Source organism: Carassius gibelio, chromosome B8, assembly GCF_023724105.1.
Source record: "Carassius gibelio isolate Cgi1373 ecotype wild population from Czech Republic chromosome B8, carGib1.2-hapl.c, whole genome shotgun sequence".
NCBI classification, from domain to species: Eukaryota; Metazoa; Chordata; class Actinopteri; order Cypriniformes; family Cyprinidae; genus Carassius; species Carassius gibelio.
The window spans coordinates 13451264-13477863 of NC_068403.1; the positions used below are offsets into that span (position 1 = coordinate 13451264).

General features: G+C 36.9%; 2 protein-coding genes across 3 annotated transcripts; both read right to left on the bottom strand.

Annotated features, from left to right (window-relative positions):
- Positions 1-634: 634 nt before the first annotated feature.
- hspa1b (heat shock protein family A (Hsp70) member 1B) lies at positions 635-3285 on the bottom strand. The gene is given in 3 exon segments (XM_052563809.1): positions 635-2443; positions 2446-2836; positions 3107-3285. Coding segments are annotated over 2 exon segments (1917 nt in total). The 5' UTR covers positions 2812-2836; positions 3107-3285; the 3' UTR covers positions 635-892.
- A 595-nt stretch (positions 3286-3880) lies between these two features.
- ahcyl1 (adenosylhomocysteinase-like 1) lies at positions 3881-26451 on the bottom strand. 2 transcript variants are annotated; one of them, XM_052563837.1, is made up of 17 exons: positions 25966-26451; positions 14164-14278; positions 13010-13153; positions 11525-11625; positions 10325-10427; positions 10130-10224; positions 9636-9742; positions 9232-9348; positions 9021-9084; positions 8776-8864; positions 8397-8467; positions 7941-8035; positions 7518-7616; positions 5762-5830; positions 5507-5585; positions 5305-5425; positions 3881-4908 (listed from the first exon to the last, which is right to left on the bottom strand). In XM_052563837.1, exons 1-17 carry the CDS (start codon positions 26134-26136, stop codon positions 4902-4904), a joined length of 1647 nt encoding a protein of 548 aa, XP_052419797.1. In that variant the 5' UTR covers positions 26137-26451; the 3' UTR covers positions 3881-4901. The 2 variants fall into 2 exon arrangements, with proteins under 2 accessions (XP_052419797.1, XP_052419796.1); XM_052563836.1 differs by having other exon boundaries at positions 14164-14281; positions 25966-26450.
- Positions 26452-26600: the final 149 nt, after the last annotated feature.

Here is a 26600-nt window from a genome sequence, read left to right on the forward strand (position 1 = left end):
TGTTTTGCTATCCTGCTGCTGCTGTCTTGATATATTTCTAATCTGACAGACTTAATCAATCGTTCTGTATTTCTGTCGTTCTGTTTTATATACTCCTTTGGAATATGTTTTTTTTTTTTTTTTGCCGATGAAGAAAATAATTACATTTTAAAATTTATTTTATGCATTTAGCAGACGCTTTTGGCCAAAACACTTACATTGCATTCAAGCTAACAATTGTCTCCTAACATGTATATTATATATAATATAATGAAATAAAAATAGTGTTCTAGTTTATTAGGAGTTCACCCTGATAGTTTCCAATCCAAACTCAGAAACGTGAAAGGGTCCATTGAGTAAAAACATTTTTAAAAATATAGTTTCTCTCTCTGTGTCTCATTCTCTCTCTACTATATATATATATATATATATATATATATATATATATATATATTTGTATATATATAATTGTATATATATATTACAATTAAATAAATATAAAGAATCTGATGTTTTGAATTTGAAGTAATTTCCAAGTTAGTTTTAGTTTGTCTAACAACGTCACCTAGTGTAAAAGAAAAGTAGAGCAGGTGTAACATCATGCATTTTCGACCTTACTTTCTTCAATGAGAAAAAAACAAAATCACTGGATTGGTTGGTTTGTTTATTTTATTCTTTTAAATAATAAATACATATAATAAATTATAACAAAGCATTGCATATTAATTTATTCCACTCCATTAATTAATTTCTCAGCTGACACAGCTGAAAGATAGTTGTCTTACAACATTTAAATTCATGCACATTGGCAAACAAGATATAAAGCAACTTGGCTCTGGAGTATCATAAGGCCACCATATCTTATTTAATACTTGAGGTAATATTGCACTGTAGTAAGGCCAGTTTCTTCTCTTTAATCCACCTCTTCAATGGTGGGGCCCTGTGGTTCAGGCTGGGCTTGGAATCCACAGCCACCTGCAGGAGGAACTCCTCCTTGATAGAGCCGAGTGATGATTGGATTACACACACTTTCCAGTTCCTTCTGATGGTGCTCATACTCTTCCTTTTCAGCCAGCTGATTGTTCTCCAACCAAGTAATAACCTCCTTACACTTATCAATTACCTTCTTCCTTTCTTCTTCAATAATCTTTCCATTCAGCTTTTCATCCTCAACACTATTCTTCACATTGAAGGCGTAAGACTCCAAGGCATTCTTTGCAGCAATCTTCTCTCTCTGCACCTCATCCTCAGCTTTGTACTTTTCTGCATCCTGCACCATCCGCTCGATTTCCTCTTTGCTCAGTCGCCCTTTGTCGTTGGTGATGGTGATTTTGTTCTCTTTCCCTGTGCTCTTGTCCACGGCTGATACATTTAGTATGCCATTGGCATCGATGTCAAAGGTCACCTCAATTTGGGGTACGCCTCGTGGCGCTGGTGGGATACCAGTGAGTTCAAACTTGCCGAGCAAATTGTTATCTTTGGTCATGGCCCTTTCACCTTCAAACACCTGTATCAGGACACCTGGCTGGTTATCAGAATATGTGGAGAAGATCTGTGTCTGCTTGGTGGGGATGGTGGTGTTGCGTTTGATGAGAGCAGTCATAACTCCTCCTGCTGTCTCGATACCCAAGGACAAAGGAGCCACGTCCAGAAGCAACAAGTCCTGAACGTTTTCCGAGGTGTCGCCCATCAGGATGGCGGCCTGCACCGCTGCTCCATATGCCACCGCCTCATCTGGGTTGATGCTCTTGTTGAGATCCCTGCCATTGAAGAAATCCTGCAAAAGCTTCTGGATCTTGGGGATCCTGGTGGAGCCGCCAACCAGAACAATATCATGGATCTGGGACTTGTCCATTTTAGCATCTCCCAAAGCCTTCTCAACTGGTTCCAGCGTGCCTCTGAAGAGCTCAGCGTTAAGCTCTTCAAAGCGAGCCCTAGTGATGGAAGTATAGAAATCAATGCCTTCAAACAGGGAATCGATCTCGATGCTGGCCTGAGTGCTAGATGAAAGGGTCCTTTTTGCTCTTTCGCAGGCCGTGCGGAGCCTTCTCACTGCTCTCTTATTCTGACTGATGTCCTTCTTGTGCTTCCTCTTAAACTCTTCAACAAAGTGCTTCACCATTCGGTTGTCAAAGTCCTCCCCACCCAGGTGAGTGTCTCCTGCTGTGGCTTTCACTTCAAAGATCCCGTCCTCAATCGTCAGGATGGACACATCAAAGGTGCCTCCACCCAGGTCGAAGATCAGGACGTTCCTCTCTCCTCTCCTGCCCTTGTCAATCCCATAGGCGATGGCAGCCGCTGTGGGCTCATTGATAATTCGCAGCACGTTCAATCCGGCGATCACCCCCGCGTCTTTGGTCGCTTGCCTCTGAGAGTCGTTAAAGTATGCTGGGACCGTGATGACGGCGTTATTGACCCTCTGACCCAGGTAGGCCTCAGCGATCTCTCTCATTTTGACTAGGACCGCATGGATGAGATCTCCTCAGGGTAGAATGTCTTGGTTTTTCCTTTGTACTCAACTTCAACTTTTGGTTTGCCGTCTTCAGAGATGACCTTGAAGGGCCAAAGCTTCATGTCCGACTGGACCACTGGATCATCGAACTTCCTTCCGATCAGTCGTTTGGCATCAAATACTGTGTTGTTGGGGTTCATGGCGACCTGGTTCTTGGCAGCATCTCCGATGAGTCTTTCTGTGTCTGTGAAGGCAACGTAGCTTGGAGTGGTTCTGTTTCCTTGATCATTAGCAATGATTTCCACCTTGCCATGCTGGAACACCCCCACACAGGAGTAAGTGGTTCCCAGATCAATGCCAATGGACACACCTTTAGACATCTTGATTATCAATAGTAAATATCACCTGCAATACAAAGGGGGAATATCTATCTTGAGCTATTTAATAATAACCATTAATAGTATTAATCCAACAATTTAAATTAATAATTAAATATAAATATATATAAAATATTATTGACTGTCATCTCAAAGTATTATAAACAACTTGCTGAATAATGCAAAGTCTACCTAAAGTTGATAGCTATACTTTTAATTTGTATAGAAAATTTACAACATGTATAAATGATAATATACATAAAAAGAGATGTAAAAGTTAACTCAAAGAGTCACTTACAGGTCTTGTGAGTTTCTTTTAGCGCTTCAGAGAGCGGAGTCTTCAGCTCTGCTTTGCTTCAGGTTGATCGAGTTGTCTTGTTTTGACTGCCTCAGCCTGAGCGACACGGACTGTTTTATACCTCCCATGCTGCTTCCAGAAAGACTAGCCTTCTCTCGACTCTGGCGGTAACTTTAGAGGCTGACTGAGTCCTGAAGTTTCCAGGCGCGCACTAAGAAACGTCAGCGCTCCAAATATAGAAACGGAATGAGCTGGTAGAACCTTGATTACTATGCAACAGGTGGGCGGGGCTAGACAATGTTTAAAATTATAATTTTACTTTTTCCTTTTTTTTAAACTGCTTTTAAAACCGCTAGTTACGGTGTTTATAATCGGAAGTATATTATTTAAAGCGTTCTGTTAATGTTAAAGCCTTGTCTGTCGTTTGATTTCTGTTACATTTCTCAGTGGTGGCAATGACGGACTAATCATAGTAGTTTGGTATTAATTTTTATATATTTGAATGATTTTACATTTTAGCCTACAGTTTAAAATAGGCCAGCTGAATAGGCTCGAGAACGAATTGTCTTTTTTGGGCGACCAGATGTTCACTTTTTGTCTTGTATAAAACATTAATTTCTTACATTTTCCCGCCCAGATTCCTTTGTGGCTAATCTCTTATCGTAAAAAGCAATATTGTTGCATTGGTGTTTACATAAAATGTAATAAGCTTCCTACACAATGATAGTAAAACGTTTGTGATATTAATAGCATAAATATGAGTCAAAAAGCATATTGTGACAGCAAGATCTTTAATGCAGGGATTCGATGACATCACATATCTAACAAATGATGTATGCAAAGGTAAATCACAAAGTGCAGATGAGGCAAATATTCAAATGACAGCATTCACAGTGATATTTGCTTAAGACATTTGCAGTCCCCTAGAGATGGTAATCTAGATATGTGTGCTTTTTGTGGCTATGTGTGGGTATGTTGGGGGTCAATAATATTCTGCAAAAGTCTCACAGAATATCCCAAAATCTATTTTCAACTGTGGTTACATTTATTTTCTTCAAAGCCTGGCCTAAATAACATATAATGGTCTATTTTATTTTAATAGCAGAATTTGTAAAAGGCCACAGAGATGATGGAAGTGTGTGAGAACGTGAAAGGGAAAAGAATCCATAAAATCCCCCAAGTGGGGTATATTTAGCAGCATGTGCTGCCTGGTCACGGAAGTTTCTGCACACAGTGGTGTGTATCATATTGCCAGAACAATCTAGCTTTTATCAGTAATACACACAGTACATTCAGTCAAAAAAAGCTTTTATATTTTCTTATGTAAGAGCTATAAATCAGGAATATTATGCTGAGGCTAACATTTTAATATTAAAAAGCCACAAAAAACTTTTTGTCATGAACAATTGAGTATAGCATAACCTTGGGTGAATAGAATAACCATGTAAAAACAAAGCATAGTAATAATCATCAATTATCTTATTTGATCAGTAACTATAACCAATATTTGGCACATTTTTAAAACCATATACAGTGGTCCTTTTCATATTTTAGGTTAAATAATGATTTACAACAAATGCTATATTACATGAATTCTAACAATGCACATAAGCCTAAAAGTGACATGAACGTATATGTTGTCACTGGACATTAGTAACACTATTAAATAAGAATAACATTCAGTAAAATCAAGTTTTGTTTTAAGAAATGTATATTAATAGAAAATAAATCTTATGCTTCACTGGTTAATGCAGGTCTCTCCATCTTTGACGAAGGCTGAATCCATTCAGTCACACTAATATCTGTAAGTATAACAACAGAAAACTGTTCAGTCTGGTATGAAGAATGTTCACAATATGAAATTGTTTGTTTTCATTGATTGTTATGAGTTACACTACCATTCAAAAATCTGGTGTCATTAAGATTTTTTTATTCAGTAAGGATCCAATTTATCAAAATGACAGTAAAGACATCATTATGTTACCGAAGATTTCAACTTTGAACTTTCTATTAATCAAAGATTTCTGAAAAATTATTTTTGTGAGTCTTTATAGACATCCAGCAGAGGGCAGTAAGTGACCAAACATTTTATTCTCAGGTATTTGATGAGAATGATGTACATAACAGTTCAAATATGTATATTGTACATAAACTATCAGTCATAATTAATATGGGGTGCTTTAAAGCCTCTCTCATACCTGTAGTAATTTGGTTTAAAGGGTCCGTTCTTATTCAGGCCCATATATTTGGCCTGTTCATCTGACAGCTCTGTAAGATGTGCATCGAAATTGGGTAGGTGCAAGCTGGCCACATATTCATCTGAAACACACACAGACATGATTTATCACAGTTAATGCACATGACTGCTTAATTTGAGTTGCAGTAGTGATTGGTTCTTACCCATCTTCTTGGGAAGCAGGTAGACATCCTGTTTGTAGCGACTTTCTGGTGCATTATACAGCTCTATCAGGGCCAAAGCCTAACATTAAAATAAAGCGCACAACAGCCTGCGATTAGAGATGTTAAATCGGGCATAAAAATCATACAGCTGTGCAACAGTACTCAGAACTACTTACATAACTGGATAAAATTTCATCTGTACAAAGGGTACAGACGCACTTCAGCTAAAACTCAAATCGTGACAGGTTAAATTACCTGGGTTGTGGCTGTGATTGATAGCACAAATGAGGGGACTGTTGAGCAGCTCAGGTTCAAGAGCCGGCCCTAAAAACAGCACACAAATGACTGAGATTTACTGTGATCCACCAGGAGAGCACACAAACTAAACATCTGTTAGGGAAAAAATATATATATATTGATTCATGAAAAGCCTTATTTTTCCCTAACAGATGTTTAGTTTGGGATTGATTGACAGCAGAAAATGTTTTAGATATTATATAATCACATGGAAACACCTCTTTTGGATTAAAAATTAAATTCTTATTTTTATTTGATAATTTTTTTCCCTTTTTTGGAACTTTAATGCAAACCAAAACATATGACTATACATAGCATCAAGTCCATAAGCTGTGTAAAAAAAGGAAAAAAGACGAATATTATATTTTTTAAAAACATATACTCCTGTTCAAAATTTAAGGACAGTAGGATTTTTTTATGTCTTTGAAAAAGGACATCTCTAGTGCTCAGCAAAACTGCATTTATTTGATCAAAATTACTGTGAAAACTGTAATATTGTGAAATATTATTTTAAAAAAAAAATATGTGAATGTAATTTAAAATTCCTGTACTGGCAAAGCTGAATTTTCATCAGCCATTACTCCAGGATTAATTGTCACATGATGCTTCAAAAATCATTTTATTAATTTAACGCTGATTCGGCACTCAAAAATCACTTCTTATTAACACTGCTGAAAACAGTATTGCTGCTATATATTTTTGTAAAAAAATATATATATTGTAACATTATAAACTTATTTAGAGTAGATTTTGATCAATGTAATGCATCATTGCTGAATATAAATACAGATTTATTGAAAAAAAAAATCTTACTGACACCAAACTTGTAAATGTTATTATATAAAATATAACTATATATTATTTGACTGTGTATTTTTTAATATACATGATAAAAAGCAAAAAATTATACATATATTATGCACACATATATGATCACACATGTACATTAATATATTAAAGCTGCAGTAGGTAACTTTTGTAAAAATATAGTTTTTACATATTTGTTAAACCTGTCATTATGTCCTGACAGTAGAATATGAGACAGATAATCTGTAAAAAAAAAAATCAAGCTCCTCTGGCTCCTCCCAGTGGTCCTATTGCCATTTGCAGAAATTCATCCACTCCCGGTAAGAAATCAACCAATCAGAGCTGCGGTCCGTAACTTTGTTTGTGTTCACAATGTAGAAAAATGTATATAATAAGCGAGTACACCATGAATCCATTTTCCAAACCGTGTTTTTAGCTTGTCCTGAATCACTAGGGTGCACCTATGATAAGTGTTTATATTCGGACTATTTTAGATTGCTTCAGGGGTACCGTGGCGGAGTAACCCAGTACCTTTGTGATTCTTCATAGACATAAACAGAGAGAAGTAGATCCGGCTACAATGTTCTTCCGCAAGACGCAAGCAGTTCTGTTTATTAACCGCTAGAGCGTCAAAAGTTCCCTACCGCAGCTTTAATGCCACAATTTGTGCTATAACAGTGAAAACAACTAAATTCGGCATTGTATTGTGCCTAACAACTTGCTCGTCTCGACTTGTTCAGGACACATCCTGCACTGTTTTGTTTCTTTGTGTTTAAATAACATTAAGCAGTCTTAAACTCAGACTGCCATACAAATGTGACAAATATGTCTATTGTTGCATAAAAAGTAGACTCCATCCATCATATAACTGGCACTCATTCATGAAAAAAAGAGAAGAAGGAAAGACCTCTGCCAGTAAAATCACTCGTTTCCCGTCAGGCCAGATGACGTGGTCGACCTGTGAGCGCACCCTTTCCCAGGTGAGCTCTGGAGTCCTCAGACTCGCCTGGAACAGAGAAACAACAGACACACATGAGCGCACACAAACTAAGACTCGCTTTCACTTCTGTACAGTACAGACTGATAAACCTGCAACGTTAAACCACACACACACGCAAATGCCTTCACTATGAACACCACTTTGTCATCGGAAACATGCTGCTAAGAGGCTTTCAGGTTAATTAAGTGTGCCTGCTACTCATGGAACACCTACAAAGAATTTTCCCTGGACTAAATTCACCAATAAAGTACACTACAGCAGGAGCAAATGGCACCTCCTCATAAATAACACAAAAATATTTTCACCCGTTAAAGATTGAGACTCACTCACCACATCAATCTCAGTGTTGGAATGGCCCATGTTACACACAATACAGCCGTTCTTCATTCGATCCAAGTGCTCCCTGGTCACCACATTTTTGTTCCCTATAGAAACAGACAGGAAACCTCAATACACATTATTTGTGCATACTAATAAAAACAACACTTAAATAAAACTGGCATTTATTACAAAGCTGTGCCTTTGACTAGCAGAGACCATGCATAACTGATCTAAACCTCAATATCTCTTTACTGTGTTTTAAACAAATACTTTATCTTTTGCTGAGCAATACTTATTTTTCCCAGACTACAGAGTACAGACTCCTACAGCTGTCAAAGGGTGAACTGTTTCACAGCAACTCAATGCAAGGGCATCTGGGAGGATGTGTTGTGTTGCTGCTAAAAGCCGCATGGAATAGAGGAAATGGATTTGAAAGTGGAAGCGAGCGACTGTAACCAGACGTACCTGTGCAGGTGATCACCATGTCCATTTGGCGAACCACCTCATTCAGCTTCACCACTCTGAAGCCGTCCATACTGTGAGGGAGATAGAAACAAATGAATAAGCACATCGGCTTGTTCACAGACTTCCTGTGTAAATACTTCCCACGGCCATGTGTTTGGCTAATATGGGTAATATGCATTTAACTGACATAAAAATATATTTTATAAAGCAATTAAAAATGACAAAATCACAAAAAAATTGCTCAAACCTAAACTAAAAATATAAAATTAAAGCCAATTCAAAATATTATTAAATACTATAATATTATATATAGTACTAATATACAGCACATGGTGTTTGGTTGAAATGTAGCTCATTTTTGTGGGTGTGTTTATCTTACCAAGCTTGAAGAGCACATATAGGGTCAATCTCTGTCACACACACAATGGCTCCAAGCGCTTTCAGAGCTGAACAACAACCTTTTCCCACCTACGTCAGAATCAATACAAGAATGAAAATAAAACACAGAAATGTTCTGAAAATATCTGTGCTTGTAGTAAATAAGGTCTGGCAATTTTGAGATTATTTTTTGCATTATGAAGATTATCTTTGGGGCATTTTGCAAAAGTGCAGATGTGGACTTACCTCTCCATAACCACAAACCACCACCTGCTTCCCACCAAACATCACATCTGTCGTCCTCTTCAGACTAAGAAGAAAGATGAAGTCAACCGTGATTATACTCCTCCTTATATGAGCTTTATTTATACTTGGTAAGAGGTCAGAGGAAGATAAACTACATATATATACACAAATATATTTAAAAAGGCATATCTCAGCATTGCAGGTGTCTTACCCATCCAAGATGGACTCCCTGCAGCAGTACAGATTATCAAACTTCTGCTTGGTGACAGAATCATTGACATTCATAGCGGGGACGCAAAGCTTGCCAGCTTTAGAGAGTTGGTACAGCCTAACAGAATGAACAAAAACAGACACATTTGATGACACATTTCAGACACATTTCAATTAATTAAAATATAAAGTTTTGATTAATCTCATTATTTAAATCATATTCAGATTAATAATAGAATATACATGACTACAAAGATTTGTGTCATTGTGTTAGGTTTTTGGTGTGGATAACAAAATATATGAATAAGATACAAATAAAATGTATGCACTTGGCAGATGTTTTTTTCTAAAGCAAAACTGCATTCAAGATACACATTAAAAAAAAGTCCTAGAGTTCTCCCTTACCTGTGTACACCTGTAACGCTCTCCTCCACGATCCCACGTACTTTCTTAAAGACACTTGGATACTTCTTATACACCCAGTGGGTCAGATCGCCCCCATCATCTAGGATCTGAGAGAAAATGTATGACGATTACTCATCTGCAAACATACAAAGATCCTGATAATTGTTTTGAAGATGAATAAATACTGATTTGGCAGCGGCAAATGAAATTCAACTGAAATATTGTAAATAGTGGTAGATATGTTTTCACAAAGTGTAAACAGCAACAGTTAGCATCTTGCTTACACTAAGTACAAACCAGCAATAGAATTATGCTCTTTGCTTAAAGTGTAAACAGAAGAAATATGCAGTTTGAGTAATGGGTAAATGTTGGGTACAGTTATTGAAATGAATCTTTGCCAGCAAGGTTGATTATTTGCACTCAGTGTAAACAGACACTGCCCACTGAGTCAGCTTTAATATCACTAGATATTTAGTGCAGAACATTATATATACCATGTTTGCCTGCCAGCCTTCCATGTTGACACAGCGATCAATGCACCACCAGAAGTCATCTTCTGATTCACCTTTCCAGGCAAAAACCGAAACACCTTTAAAGGGCACAAAATAAATGAAAAGTGAGTCCAGAATATCAGGCCAGGTTGGAATTGGTAGTTCAGACAACAGTAAGTTGTTTAGAGGGCTGTTTACCGCTCTCTGCCAAAGCTGCAGCCACTTCATTCTGAGTGGAGTAAATGTTACAGGCAGTCCAGCGACACTGAGCTCCCAGTGCCACAAGTGTCTCGATCAGGACCTGAAAGAAAGCAGCACAGCATATCAAAAAGTATAAGGAAAGCAAACTAAGAGTAACAAAGTGTGTATTTACATTTATTCATACTAATATATGAACACACGTAAGCAAATACACATTGAAAATAAAAACTCTGTTGTACTAAAAGTAACTAAGGTTATTGATATTAAAAAAATAATAATTAGCTGGGTCTTTTAGTGATAAAGCCAGTACAGGCTATTTTAGTATTATTCATATCATTTTATAGCATTTATTAATATTTGAACTCTTATTTTAATATTTTATATTTAGTTGTTTTCATTTGAATTTTTGTTTAGTGTTTGTTTTAGTACATTTGTAATACTCTTTTGTATTTTTGTTTTACATTTTAAAAATATATTTCTTTTAACATTTTTTTATTTACGTTTTAGTCATAATAACTTTAGTGCTTTAACTTATTTAATTTAATTTTACAAATTTTACAAAAAGTTTATGTTTTAATCTTATTTTTAAATAGAAATGTATCTATATTTTTTCTTTCAGCTTTTTAAATTAATATAAATATTTAGAATAGTTTTAGTCAACAGTGACAACACTGAACTCCTAACAATACATACTTATAGGGAATGGGGTATCCAATTAATAGACAATATAGAACACAATTTATTAAAAACAGTTAAGATATATACTAAATTTAAATGAACATTGATTTTAAATCATATTTACTCAAAATTAACTTATTCAATATATTACCCTGGGCTGCATTTCCCAAAAGCTTCGTAAGCCTAAGTTGATTGTAGCTCCATTGGTTTCAGTGGGTCTTCTATGTACTTTAGCTTATGATGCTTTTGGGAAACGCAGTCCTGGTCAAAATATACTGGTCTTGTCAGCTGGTAATTTCAGTATTTTTTCTGCGGGTCATGGTTAACGCAGTTGTGCAGTACGTCAAGTGCAGTAACTGCAAGGCTATCGTCACAGACCGTAATTTTAGTATTTAAGTAAGCTAACTTTATTGTTCATCCAAACAAACCATAGAAATGTGTAAATATTTTGTGTTAGAGTTAAAGACTAGCTGTAGAAGTATGCGTCTTTGAATTAGTGAAGCCCTGAGTAGAACCTACTGCAGTCTGTGCAGTGATGTGGGTGCATCCAACCACTTTAGCCCCAGCAAGGGGTTTCTCCCCCTGAGCTCGCTTCCGCAGGGAAATAAGGGCAGACATATCTGTGGACGTGACAGAGACAACAGTTTGGAGATGAGACAACTTCTTTAATTATGGAGTCTAGAGTCTGAAACAGAGATCAAACCAAGTCCCGGAAAACAACCACAAACCTTGTTGCATGAAAAATAGGGAAACATTGAAAGTGAAAGTGAAAGTGAAAAAAAGGAAGGAATAGTAATAATAAAGGAATAGTTCAGCCGCAAATGAAACTTCTGTTAGCATTTGTTAACACTCATGTTGTTTGAGATCTGTATGATTCTGAAAACTCAATGCAAATACAGTTCTGTCATGATGACAGCTCTCTGAGAGTTTAGCAGGGTAATATGGCAGTGTGGATGCGTTTTGTCTTGGAGGATTAGATCTTCTACACTGCTGTGGCAGAGCAAGTACAGAATACATCCAAAGACATGCAGCTGAGAGCATGTAGGAAAAACTGCTTCTGCACACATAACATATACGAAACTATCCCATAGCAGATCTATACAGGTGGAGCTGGGGAAGGTGGAGGGTTTCTGAAGCATGCTGCAACTGCTACAGCAGGCACTATCCAAGTATCTGAATCTTCAAGCTCATTGGCTGCTGATGTGAAAAGAAACCAATCAGCTGTGCTATTTAAATAATGATGTGATTATATCAGACTGAATTAGAACCTACGATTTGAGGTTTCAAAACAGAACCTTGTATTTAATGTAGAATGTTTTCATGCTTCCAAAATGTACACAAAAGCATCACTATAATGGTCTACATGAATCACGCACAATATTCCAAGTAGCTTTGCTCTTATTAACTGATTATTTCTGGATCACAGAGTCAGTGAGTTGAACTCAAGACATTTCTGTCTTTTTAAAACAAAACTTCAGGAGACTTATTTCACATTCTTTTTACTTACATTGAAAAGCGGTCTAAAATGTCTGCTTTTGTGTTCTGCTGAAGAAAGTCATATGGACTTGAAATAACTAAATTATGATGATATGCTTTTCCTTACTGAGTGCACTATTCCTTTAAGTATATATGTATTGCGTAGCTGGCATTGAGATCTTAACCCAATTAAAAAGATGAAACCATTCAATTAAATGGAGAACGATGACTGTTCCTGACAGCAGCAGCTGTTACCAAACCTTGTTCATTTGACAGCACTCACTGTATTGTACACACACCTAAAATTGTGTTCAACAGATATCCTGAGCCAACAATTCTTTACTAAACCAATAACATTAATTATTTAAACTTGACAAAACAGGACAAACCAGTTGAGAATCAATGCTGTAATTGTTATGTACGCAAACCATCTTGACCTATCAAACAGAAACAAGAAAGTTCCCACTAAGCACAGGTGTGAAGATAACCCGTTACAGACTACTAAGCATAAAAGCTGAGTCTGCTAACCTTGCTCAGCGATCTCGATCTCCCGCCGTCCAAACTCAGCCTGCTTGATGTTTTTGATGCAGAAGTCACTGCTGCCCTTTGAGTTGACCTGGCTTTTCTCACGAGGAGATGTCTCATCATCCGAACTGTCAGTGTACGAGGCCGCTACAAGAGCACAGACGCACATATTAGTGGAGTTAACACCAATACATGCATTAATTCATGTTTGTAAAAAAAATACCCTGATCTTATTAACTTATTTTGCAATTCAGTTTCAGGAATGTTTATCCCTCACTTTTGTTGGTGCTACGAGTGATTTAGGAGTGTGAATTTGTCTGATCCAGTGCCAGTTCTACCAAAAGTCTATATAGTTCTCACTTTAAGCTAACCTAGGATTATATTACACAACACACAAAACTAGCATGAACAAGAAATAAGCAATTTTAAGGCCACATTGATTTCTTACAGGAAAAGTTCATCCAAAAATGAAAATGTACTCACCCTCAGGCAATCCAAGATGTAGATTGGTTTATTTCTTAATGGGAACAGATTTGGAAATCGTGCAATAACTCACTTGCTCATCCATGGATCCGCTGCAGTGAATGGGTGCCATCAGAATTGAGAGTTAAGAGTTCAAACAGCTGATAAAAAAATCACAATATTCTAGAAACACTGCACACAACTTCAGACCAACAATTAATGTCTTGTTAAGTGAAAAGTTGCATGTTTGTTTTTAAAAGAGCTTTTACTTGTTACTTCTGGGCAAAATAGAGTCTATAATCCATAATAATGCTTGTTTTCACCTGTAAACGATGCCTGATTGCATATTTCTCTTCTCGACATTTTCACTCATATTTACAATGTAAAGTTAAATTCTTAATTATGGACTCATTTCTTACAAACACATAGCTTTTCACCTCACAAGATATTTACTGATGGACAGGAGTCATGGGGATTACTTGTTGATTATTGTGATGTTTTTATCAGCTGTTTAGATTCTCATTCTGACGGCACCCATTCACTGCAGAGGATCCATTGGTAAGCAAGTAATGTACTGCTAGATCTGTTCTGTGCATTTAATGCTTCGCACTATTTGTGTTTTTGTTCTTCTGAACTACAGAACTTCATTGACGTGTCAGTGCTTGGCTTGGAGTAAGGGTGGATGAGGGTCTGACCTGAGCTGTAGCTGTCCGTGGAGGACTGAGAGATGGAGCGGGACAGGGAGCGACGGCCGGTTTTTGTAGGGAACTTGCTGAACTCCTGTTTTTCCTCTTGGTTGGCAAACTGAATCTGCTACAGTAAGATGGAGGTATGGAAAAAGAGAGGATGGGGGAGAGACAGAGACATGAACATGTGAGCAGCACATTTGCATGTAGTCGAAGGAATAGTTCAGCCAAAATAAAAATTGTGGATTGAAGCCCCTCAGGTTCCATTTAAAATACATTTATACCTTAAAAATGCAAACAGCATCAGTCTCTCCTTATATTTGTCATTTCAGAACTTTAAGGCTTGATTTCAAATAATTAAAAATGAATCAAACAAACTATGTGGATATAGCTTTAAAACATCACTACTGAAGATTAAATACTCTAAGGAACAGCACAGCTTCAAACATGTAGAGTCTTAACATAGCCCAAAAGGACACTATAAATAGCATCTGCTCACTGCTGTATTGAAATATTTTACAATTACATAGCAGATGTGGGGAACGGATCTCATCAGGGGATTTCAGTTCCATTTCAGTCATTTTAATAATGCAAAACTTTAAATATTCATGGGATATATGCTTGCAGGCTGATGAAGACTGTGTGCTGCTGCTGCTTTTGATGTGTGTGCTGTGTGTGTGATCGTGTTTTGTGGAGAATGCAGATTAACCTGACTGTTAATTAACCTGACCGTTAGAGATCTCAAGGCGAAGGCACTATGGAAGTACAAGTGACATGGGGGATTGTGACTGTTATTTTCTGCAGTAAACTCAAATGCAATTTTATTTGCGGTTTTGTCGTATTTCGCCAAAAGCATTATGCCCAGTCAGTGTTTAATGTAGAAATCCACCTTTTAAGGAAACTGACTTCAAAGGCTCCAAAACATCACGACTAATGATCTAGAACAAATTATATTGAGTGTTTGATATAACCAAGCTAATATTTATTGACTGTAATGTTTCCAGACAGAAACTGACATGAAAGAAAAATAATTGACATTTATAAATTAAGTTGGGAATACATTTGCATATAAGTCAATCTCAAAGCTAGCACATGGACTAAATTCATTTCACTTTTAATTTTATGGGGTCATTAAATTGATTAAGCAAAGAAATAAAAGCTGAAAATGTAAACCTCCGTATAAAAATACCCCATGAAGACAGATTCATCACTGTGTCACATAACACTTCATGTAGGAGTGATCATATGTCTGAAAAGGAAGGGAGGATGGTCAGGGTTTCTGGGATGGGTTTTGTGGTACACTATTAGCTTTACACAATAATGTGCAGGTAAATCACAGAAGCAGAGCTCTGCTCCTGACTGCACTCCTTTTTTAGAGCTGATTTATGTTTCTTTCAGAAACAGATGTCTCATCTACAGACACAGATCACCAGCGGCTCAGCTGTAAAGCATCTGCAGACCCAGATTTACTGTGAAATGCAATATGACTGTGCTTCAGCAAACAAAACACTTGGTTTGATATGTAACCACAAGATGTACACATTTGCATCTGTCACAAGCAAACAAAATGCTTGCTATCACTCTAGAATCATTATATCATCTTATGGCACGACTTAACCAAAGAAAAATAGGTAACCTCTAACCAGTGACCTTAACAAGTGATATTTATCTGATTATGCGTGTGTCTCTCTGTGTGTGTGTGTGTGTGTGTGTGTGTGTGTTTGTGTGCGGTTATAAGCAGTCAAATAATCCAAGCATCTAATTATATTTACTGTCTAAGCGCACCACAGACAGATAGAGAGGACAGAACCTCTGTCTGTGTGGTATATGAAAACAGGAGATTTCTTTAATGCATCTGATGACAGTCTATCTGCCAATCTTTAGGAAAGGATTCTGGACAGTTCAATAGCACTCGTGAATCTGATACGTTTTCCAAGCAAACAGCGGATCCCTCACCCTTACAAAACACAGCTGCCATCACAATTCCTACTGTGAAATATAGACAACGTGAAAAGACACAGAAGAAACTTTTTAGCAGCTCTTTCACAGCTCAGGGGATGTATTTGAAATTTCTTTTAGTTTTAAATTATAAAATATGCAGTACAGACCAAATGTTTTTGAAACATTACTATGTTTTTGAAAGAAAAAAAATTTATATTGTGACATATTATTACAATTTAAAATAATTGTTTTTAAATTTATTATACTTTATCATTTATTTCTGTGATGCAAAGCTGAATTTTTAGGATCATTATCACATGATCCTTTAGAAATCATTCTAATATGATGATTCATTATCAAAGTTGGAAACAGTTCTGCTGCTTAATATTTTTTCAGAACGTGATACTTTTTTAGGATACTCTGATGAATAAAAAGTAAAAATAAAAATAAATAAAAATGTTTTTAAAATATAAATATTTTGTAATAACAATACACTACTGGTCAGTAATTTGGGGTCAGTAATTTTTTTTATTTTCTTTTTTTTTAATATATAAAATCAATACTTTTATTCAGCATTGATAAAAAGTGATAGTAAAGAAAATATATTATTTTTTGAATAAATGCAGTTCTTTTTATCCTTTTATTCATCAAATATATTAGACAGCAGAACTGTTTCCAACACTCATAGTGAATAATGAATCACAGGAATAAATTATTTATTTAAAGTATATCCAAATAGAAAACTATTATTTTAAGTTGTAATAATATTTCACAATATTACAGTTTTTTTTTTTGTATTTTTGATCAAATAAATGCAGACTTGATGAACAGAAGAAACTTATTTCAAAAACATTAAAAATACTAATGTTTCCAAACTTTTGGTCTGTACTGTATATAATATTTTTTAAATACACTACTTTGGGGTCATAATATAAAAATATATTGTATTATTATTATTATTTAATTTTTTAAGAAGTCTGTTTTGTATTTGAATGTATTAAAAAATTATTCCTTTGAAAGCAAAGCTGAATTTTGAATTATTACTCCAGTCATCAGTGTCACATTATCCTTCAGAAATCATTCTAATATGCTGAATTTCTGCTCAAGAAACATTTATGAATTTATCACAAATTATTAATGTCCTTACTGTTAAGTTTAATCAATTTAATGTATCCTGGCCGAATAGAAGTATTATATAAAATGTTCTGTTGAGATCTTTTCCAAAACTGCTCCATATACTTAACTTCACATGTCTTCAGATTTCAGTTTGATAAGCAGTGATCCACGACACACTTGCTTTACTCAAAACAGTCAACAATTTACTTTCCAGTCCCAGAAAATGCTCAGCTTCTCCTGTAGCACTGCTTTAACACCATCAGTTTATCTGTTATCTAACTTGTGATTTGCCAGACAGCATCCAAGTCCTGAGTTAGGTATGTTTGGACACAAAACTGCAGGAGATGCCAGTGAAGTTGACAAAACACACAGCTGACGTTTCAAGGAAATTGGAGTGATAATAAAATGCCATTGTGAGGCGGTATTGTGACCCCGAGGCAAAGCTTTGAACTTAAAGTGCTTGAAATAACTGGACAGTTATGATCAGAGAGTAGAGTATAATTCTTCAGTTGAGAGACAGAGACACAAAGAAAGCTATGGACTGTGATGAAGCCATAAGCAGTAACATCACTTCCAGCTCATTTCGCTGATTACACTGTCACTTAAATTATTGAATCATACTGTATTCTTTTTTAACACTCTGACAATGTGCTGTAATAATCTAGAAGGCTGTGGATTATGTTAAACCACAGCTTTAACTGCCCCAACCAGTGTTAGCAGGAAAGTCACATGTAAGGGTCAAAAGACATAACTGACTTTAACTTAAAAGTTTGACTGTGGCAGATGTATATATCTCTGCTTGACAGAGTCAGACTTATGACTTCACCTTCATATTTGAGTAGTATTTCTCAAGTCTATTTTAGTCCTGAAGTCCCTGAAAAACCAGCACATGATGTCTCAAAACTTCCTACTCAGAGGAAGAACAGAGAACTTCAAACATTTCCTAGATTCTTTAAGTCCACTGACACATTGTGAGCGCTACATATCAATAACCTCCACAGAGTCTAATGTAAATGATTTTGATGTGTGATTTCTACCCAATCAGTTGACTTGATCACAGATAATGACCTTTTTAAGGTCAATTCAAAATATAAACAAAAATGTAGAATAGATGTATATATACATAATAAGAAATATACATGTAGATCTATTTTTATATATTTTTCCCAATTTTTTTATTATCTTTGTTTTTATTAATGTTATGTAATCTATAATATAATAGAACATAATAAAATAACATTTATAAATATTGAATAATATTATAAACTTTAAAATATATTTATATTTTTTTTTCTAAAAACAAATATATATTTATAATTTAACTTATATATAGTATACATTCTATACTTTTCTTTTAATTAATAAAAAAAACATTTTGTTTTATTATATTGATATATTTAATTTCAGAAGTATAGTTCTTTTTTTTCTTTCAGAAATACAGTTCTTTCAGTCTCTCAATATAAAGACTTTATGTAAATAAAAATATATACAGTCAGTCAAAAGTCACCAACAAAACTCAGAGCTCTTTTTGCTGTGTGCTGCTGTAGAGGATGGAAGAGAGAGTAACGTGGCACTTACCCTGGGAAAGTCATAGCCATGGTTCATGGTCCCTGTCTGTGCCGGCTGCCTCTGGCCTGTGTGCCTGTGTATTGTTACCACTGGTGTTTCACCAGTGTAGTTTTACACACTGGTGGGTGTAGGGGGAAGTTTCTGCGTGGAGTTCTTACAGCGGACACGAGGGTATGGGAGGTGACAATGGAACCAATATATCAACCACTCACAAACCCGGCCAGCCTACTTTTGCTCTCCCTCTCTTTCTGTAATCTACCGTTCCTTGCAACCACCATGAGGGCCGTCAGCCCGTCTGTTTGTGGTGACTAAATGTTTCAGGAATACTAAAGGAAGGGTGTATTTGTTTTAATCCAACTGGTTCTCCCAGTGCCTTCAGAAACAGACTCTCCTGCAGAGTTCATTCAGGGCGGCTAATAAAACAGGGATCTGGAGGGAATTAAACCATGTTTCTGTAAACCCCTAAAGCATCCACTATAGGTCACGTCGGTTAACTCTATTCCGAGATCTGACTAAGAATAGAAGAAGAAGAAATCCATCCTGTTCATTGACTGTTCCGCTTTACAGCTGAGCTCACAGTGATCCATCATGGTGGAAACAGACAGGCAGTACTGGGCCAGCAGACGCTGTTGAGCTGTTTACCATGATTCTGCCAATTCCTGCTGTAGTCCTAATGTAACCAGTCTGGCTTTCAGCCACAATCTCTAATCCCAGGCCGAGGTCACTACACTCCACATACTTGTCAACAAAAACAAAGAACTCTACTGCACTCCACAAGGGATTGGGTTTTCATTTAAAGGCACCTTAAATGCATTGATATAATATTTTAAATTGTTCTCTGATGTCCCCAGAGTGTGTATGCAATATTTTTTCTCAAAATATCCCACAGATATTTTTTTTAAAGCTTCTTGAAATTTCTACTTTTAGGGTATGAGCTAAAACGCTCTGTTTATGTGTATGTCCCCTTTAAATGAAAATGAGCTGGTGCTCCTGCCTCCCTTCCAGTGTTGACACTTGACAAGTCTGCGGTTTTCTTTTGCGAAATTGGGCTACTAGTACACTGTTGTTGCAGGTCGCTTTTCATGTCTGCAGGAGGGTTTTGTTGCGAAAACCTGGCAACCCTGCTCCCATCTAAGAAGAGGACGGACCCTTCAAGAGCTCATGCTTGCGTGTTACGGTGACCATGTATCTGACCTCACATATTGCTTCCAAATGCAATTTTTAACTACCACATTGCTATTCACGATCATTCTGAAGCGTTGGTATCGATCCCTCTTTCAGTAGCAAATCCAGTGCTGAACTGACCCTAGTTTGTGAGGCAGTTGAGTTAGTGTAAAACAAGTAATTTCCTGTTGCCAGCAGGTGGCGCTATGACTATAAAGCATAGCTATGACTATAAATCATTAAGATCTGTTAATGCCAGAACTCTTAGGATGCTTTCACACCTGCCTCATTTAGTTCGGTTGAATCGTACCAGAGTTCGTTTCCCCCTTTGGTGCGGTTCGTTTGGTCAGGTGTGAAAGCAGCAATCGCACTTGGGTGCACACCAAAAGCGGACAAAACAAGCACACCGAGACCTGCTTGAAGAGGTGGTCTCGGTACGCTTTCAAACTAACTCTGGAGCGATCCGTTTGTGATGAGAACGTGATCCGACCTCGAACAGACCCAACTGCAAAAAGTACTGATCATTTTTGGACTAAACCAGCTGCCGTAGTCAGCTGCGCTGTGCATTATGGGATGAGGAAGTGTTTGTTGACAGTTTGCACTTTAGCATGGCAGCTCGTGGACAAACTTGGAGTAGTGAGGAGGTGCGGAACCTCATAGAAATTTGGTCTGATGACCATGAGCATGTCAGAGTTAAGAAAAATTAATGCATGCCTCCGCTTTAAGTTACAAGCGATGCCCGCTCGCCGTTTGCAGTGCATTAGAACGTAGTTTTCAAGCCGCATCTGTGCTTCATTATAAAAATGTATTTTTTGCATGTTGTGGTGTATACAAACAATGTAATAGATTATGGCCAGGGACAAAACCAGCCCGTGCAGTCGTCTCTCCATAGTTGTGTTGTCTCCGTGTTGTTTGCTGGCTTTCCCTCTTATGTTGGAATTTTCCCGCACGTAAATTCTGACCAATCGAAAAGCAGTTTAGGAAATACGTCATGGCCAATGAGTGATGTGGACGTTGTCATGTGACTGCATTTTGGTTCGTTTCAACTGGTTTGGACCAAAGTAATCAGTGTGGTGTGAAAAGGAACCAAAAAAGCTGAAAAATACTACAATGTATAATTGTTTGCCCTTGGTTCGGACCAAATGAACCGAATTAGAGATGTGAAAGCACCCTTATAAAACATGTGAGGTTCAGGGCAGATCAGACATTGCATGTTTAAGTTAGTGTAAAACAAGTAATTCTCTGTTGCCAGCAGTGGCGCTATAATTATAATTTAATATTGGACTTTAGATGTGTTCAGGCCAGGACTCTTATTAAGTTTGGGGCAGATTGGGCATTGTATGCATGAGTTACAACAACTTCCTGGTTCATAGTATTAATAGCATGCATTAGCACTAAGTAAGTGTTGCTAGCATGTTTTAGAATATTTCTAGCATGTTTAGCACACAATGGCATATTTTACTGTGTTGCTAATAGTGCATAACAGTGTGAGACATGTCACTTCCTGTTGCCAGTAGGTGGCGCTATAACTATAACCAAATATGAGCATGTAGATGTAAATTCAGGCCAGGACTCTAATCAAATGTGAAGTTTGAAGCAGACTGGAAATTGTATGCACTAGTTACAGTAATGTTCTGTTTCACTGCATTAATAGAATGCTTCAACACTTAGCTAAGTGTTGCAAGCATGTTTTAGCATGCTTCTAGAATGTTGCCAGCATATTTAACACTTGTTGAGCTTTTTAATATGTTCCTAGGAGTCCATAACAATGATAAACATGTAACTTCATGTTGCCAGCAGGTGGCGCTATGACTATAACTGAAATTGGGCATGGGTGTTTGTTCAGGACAGAAGACCTATCAAACGTGAAGTATGGGGCAGATCGGACATTGATTGACTCGAGAACAAGTCAGTCTGTTGTTGGTTATCTGGCTCGGCTCGGTGTTCATCTTCAGTTCTCTCTACACAGCAGTTCAGTCAGTGTACTGTTTGAGTAAATGAATTACTCCGGGACATTGGTTTATTTGAACTCAGAGGGAGTGCCACATTAAAAAAGTTAACAGCTTAAATCATTTGTGGAATAATGCATATTGGAGACGCGAACCGTTTAAAACAATTCAGTTCGATTTGGTTAACTGGTTCAAAAAGATCCAGTTACATCGAATGATTTGTTCGTGCACCGGATATCCAGACTGCTTTGTTTTGAACTCTCTCTTACAAAAGACACGGAAGAGAAGACAATGCTGAATAAAGTCGTAGTTTTTGCTATTTTTGGACCAAAATTTATTTTCGATGCTTCAAAAAATTCTAACTGACCCTCTGATGTCACATGGACTACTTTGAAGATGTTTTTCTTACCTTTCTGGACACGGACAGTATACCGATCACACAGCTTCAATGGAAGGACTGAGAGCTCTCGGACTACATCTAAAATATCTTAAACTGTGTTCCAAAGAGAGATCTTACAGGTTTGGAACAACATGAGGGTAAGTTATTAATTACATAATTTTGCTATCTGGGTGAACTAACCCTTTAAGCTTTGCCAAAGCAAGTAAACAAACTCAGACAGAGAAAATTTGTCAATTTAAAAGTCACCATCTTATTCACATAACCCATTTAAATTCTCGCCATTGAAGAAACAACAACAACAAAAAAATCTGTTGTCCTGATGTCACTAAGGGGGATGGCCTTTTCTTAAAGGGGTGGATTCACCAATATGACAGGGGTGAACAACCATTCAAGGGACATGGACAAACTCTTCTTTTTTATTAAATAAGATTAAAAATTGTGTTTTAATTACCAAATAATCAATACAGTCAAATTGAGTAATCTCTTATTTAACAAAATATTAATAGGAGAACAAAATGTTAGAATTTTATGACTTGACAGTATTCTACTATCATTCAAATTTAACGAGCAGTGCATGTGACATAGCAAAACTGTAGAAACTGTATCTAAAGAGCCAAGTGATGCTTTTGCTATGAATATAAAAACTAAGCCTAATGTAACACTCTTTCATAGTCATTTGTAAGTTATCATGGCAAATTAGTTATTTATGTACAGGACAACACAAGGCACCCTACATAGATTATGACCCATTTATATCACGAAAAGTGATAGCCTATCACATGGGCAAGGTAAGCAATATCACACAAGTGCTGTTTCTTTAATGAGTTTAAATTTGATTTTATACAACAGTTCAGAAAATAAGAAGTTGATATTGTTATATTTTAAATAAAATATGATGTTTTTTGCTCCATTTTGCAGGGAACATATTACCTTTAAAGCCATAGCAGAATTGTTGCATGTCTCCGAGCAACACAGCGATGGTTAGTTTCTGAATGAATCTGCGTTTTGAATGAATCGTGTGAACCAATGATTCAAAGGTAGATTCATAAAGAGAGCCATTTACTTTATTCCTGAAACAATCAGCCGTTTGAACAAAAGTACATGAACACATGTACTGCCACCTGCTGGCAGATTTAGTTTAATATTTAAAGTATAATTTCATTAAAAAAAATACCAATCAACGACTTTTATTGAATGAATAAAAAATACTGAGACGTTTCTCAGATGATCTTCTTTCATGTTCCATAGTTTATGTTTGGCCATAGCCTAAATGTATATGTATAATAAATTTTGTTAAATCAAATCAAATATTTCTTTTTAAAGCTACGATTTGTAATGTCTTCTTGATACTTTCTCATTTTTTAAAATATTCTTGGGTATTTTCACAGTCAAATTTAGTTTGTGATTAATTAGATAAAAAAATGTAATCGACCGACAGCCCTACTATATATACAGCAGCAAACTAAAGATTTGACCATTACTCTGATGGCAAAAAAATATATACTTTTTTTGAAGAATTTTACACAGGCTGCTTGATAAATTACCATTAATCATTACATTTTTACTATTTAATAAAATAAAATAAAAACACACTTAATGAACAACCCTACAAAACCGTGTACCAAAAAGTCCTGATATTATTCACAACTCACATAGTCTAATGATGACCAGACTGTGACAGAGTTTTATCATTAACAAGGCTGATTATTAACAATAGGCCTAACATGATTTGGCTGAGAATGTGAAACTTCTGAAAAACTGTTTAAAGACATAACAGCAATCTGCTCAACCAAGTCAAAAATAATCGCTCTGCTCAGACCACTTGAGAGAATTAAATAACTGGGCTCTGAAGTGCCAATGGTCTAACGTGAATAAATGAAACGCGATCTAAGCTCTCTCAGATGACTGCTCGGGGTAAAGAGATCCTAATGGCAGCTCAAGCACTGAAGCAGGAACAGCGGTTCAAACTCTCAAAGCATCCATTCAGTAGAACTGGACCTGCAACCCTGAACATTTCCAGAAATCAGATCTTATCTCCATAACTATGTCCATTATGCATAACAAGCAAGAAATCTGAAACAAAAGGAGTCATTTCATTATGATGGATGTACCATAAAGAGACATTGTGAGTCAAAGTACACATAAGAGGAATAGATCTAAGATCTCCTACTAAACCTAAATGACAGGCTGAATGTTTGATGAGAAAACACAATAAGGAGAGCTCAAGGTCAGTGAGGGCTCTCAGCAGGTAGGGCCGGACAGCGGCCCCATGCCAATTCTCGGCCCGAGAAACAGGAGAAAATGTTTACTGAGTGACTCAGTACATGTGTCATATTTCTCAGCTCAATGCAACTTACTTTCACAATGTTATCAGAGCCTCCTGCTCACAGAGGGACAAAGCTAGAAGAGGTAGAAGGAGAAACTTTCTCACACCCTTAAACTGTGATGAGAAAAGGATATGATTACACAAAAACTGTGATTACTAGGGAGAAGCACTGCCAGCACCTTTTCAAAAGAGGGAATACACAAGATCAGAGGGGGAAATAGATGAATGCATGCTGTACTCAACCACTGAGCATGTCTCAATAGACTCCAGCTCTTATGAGGAGATTTGTGAGGTGAACACATTATGTTAGGCTTTTTATACCAGATAAACACAAAGAATGATTAAATGATTAAAAATAATTTCAGAAATTATTGGAGAAGATTTTACAAGAAAATACCATTTCAGTCTTTCTACTTAAAAAATTTGATGCTTGACTGTATGTGTTTCTTGTCAGTTCTCTGTAAGCATCTGTGTACATACTAGGGAAAATTGTTTTAAAGTAAATCCTACACCCATTTTTTTCAGTATGCAAAATGTTGCTATTGATAGATTTATATGAATACTTAATTACACACTGTCCGAAATCCGATTTCGTAAATATTAAAGAGTAAATGTGAATGTCAACACTGAATTAGATTTGGCGCTGAGTGTAATGCAGCTGAAGAGAAGCAGAAGAACACCCCTTGGCTCTGTTGTATAACCAGCTGACAACTTGATGAGCAAGTGGGCAGAGTAGTGTGCCTCTTTTACCACCCACTCACACACACACACACAATTTAGAGGGCCACACTGAATACATTTTCACAATCTGGACTGGATCATCTTTCCTTTCCAGAGTCAATCAATCATCTATCTATCTATCTATCTATCTATCTATCTATCTATCTATCTATCTATGCTGCATCTTCACTCTTTGGTCTTCGCAATGAAGTGCTCTGTCACTGTCAGTTGTCCTACATGCAATTCTAGGTCATTTTTCTTTCTTTCTAGGAAATCTAAAGAAATTTATAGGCTGAAAAGATATTTCGCTTTTCCTTTAGGCTATATGTTAGATTCCAGCGTTTGACAGTTTGTGAACTGCAGTGGACGAAGGTCGGTGACAGTCAGAGCAGCTCAGAGAAAATAACTGGATGCGGCGAGAAAAGAACTAAAGAAACGCTTGGAAAATGCGTCACGTGACTCTAATAGGCTCCAGCACACCTCTAGGTCAACTCTCGCCGGGGATAATCTTTCCTAATGATCACGGTAAACTGGGCAACATGTCCCAAGTGCGATGTTTTCAGGACAAACATAATGTGTGTTTGACCCATAAACAGCTAGCTGTAGAAAAGACACGTCTCTCTTACCTTTTTCATGGATTTGTGTGTCGGGACCGCAGTGAATGCGGCGGACAGCTCTCCGACGTTCATGTTCGTGCCCGTCATCGCGGAGTATTTCTCGGCAACGTTTTCGCTCTCTTTAAACTCTTTGCTGGCCTGTTTCACCTCCAGCTTCAAATCCCCGCCACAGTCTGTCATGGCAATCTATATCTAAGTTACGCGTCTTCCGAGCCGTTGCCGGTGCTTTTACTCGATAGTCCTTCAGCTCGGTTACTGTAACCTTTCGATTCGTCCTTATGTTGCTGGAGCGCTTCAAAAGCTCCGACTCTCTCAAAGGCGGAAGGGGTGATTGCGCAAAAACGTATGCAGGAGAGGAACAAACTGTCGAATGCGGATAGAAAACAGATGCTAGTTTATAAGAATGTAATATCACTCAAGCCTCAATGGAGCACAAATTATTATATTCGACTGTCCGGTTAACGGCCAGCAGCAGCATCAGCGGTGGGCGGGGCTTAAAGGCAAGCACCTGCACGCAGAGGAAGTTGCACGAGAACTGTCCTAACGGTGCATATAACGTAATCTGTCGCTTTTAAGACCTTATTTTAAAACAGTTCTTGACGAACACAACTCATATTTACTATATTATGTTGAATCTGAGAGTT

Excerpts from the sequence above, each read along its gene's own strand:
- ahcyl1 (XM_052563836.1), bottom strand. The coding sequence starts at position 26,136 with ATGACAGACTGTGGCGGGGATTTGAAGCTGGAGGTGAAACAGGCCAGC. Across the intron at positions 10,225-10,324 it reads TGCAGCTTTGGCAGAGAGCG|GTGTTTCGGTTTTTGCCTGG; the intron begins GTAAACAGCCCT and ends TGCCCTTTAAAG. Across the intron at positions 7,617-7,940 it reads CCAACACTGAGATTGATGTG|GCGAGTCTGAGGACTCCAGA; the intron begins GTGAGTGAGTCT and ends TCTCTGTTCCAG.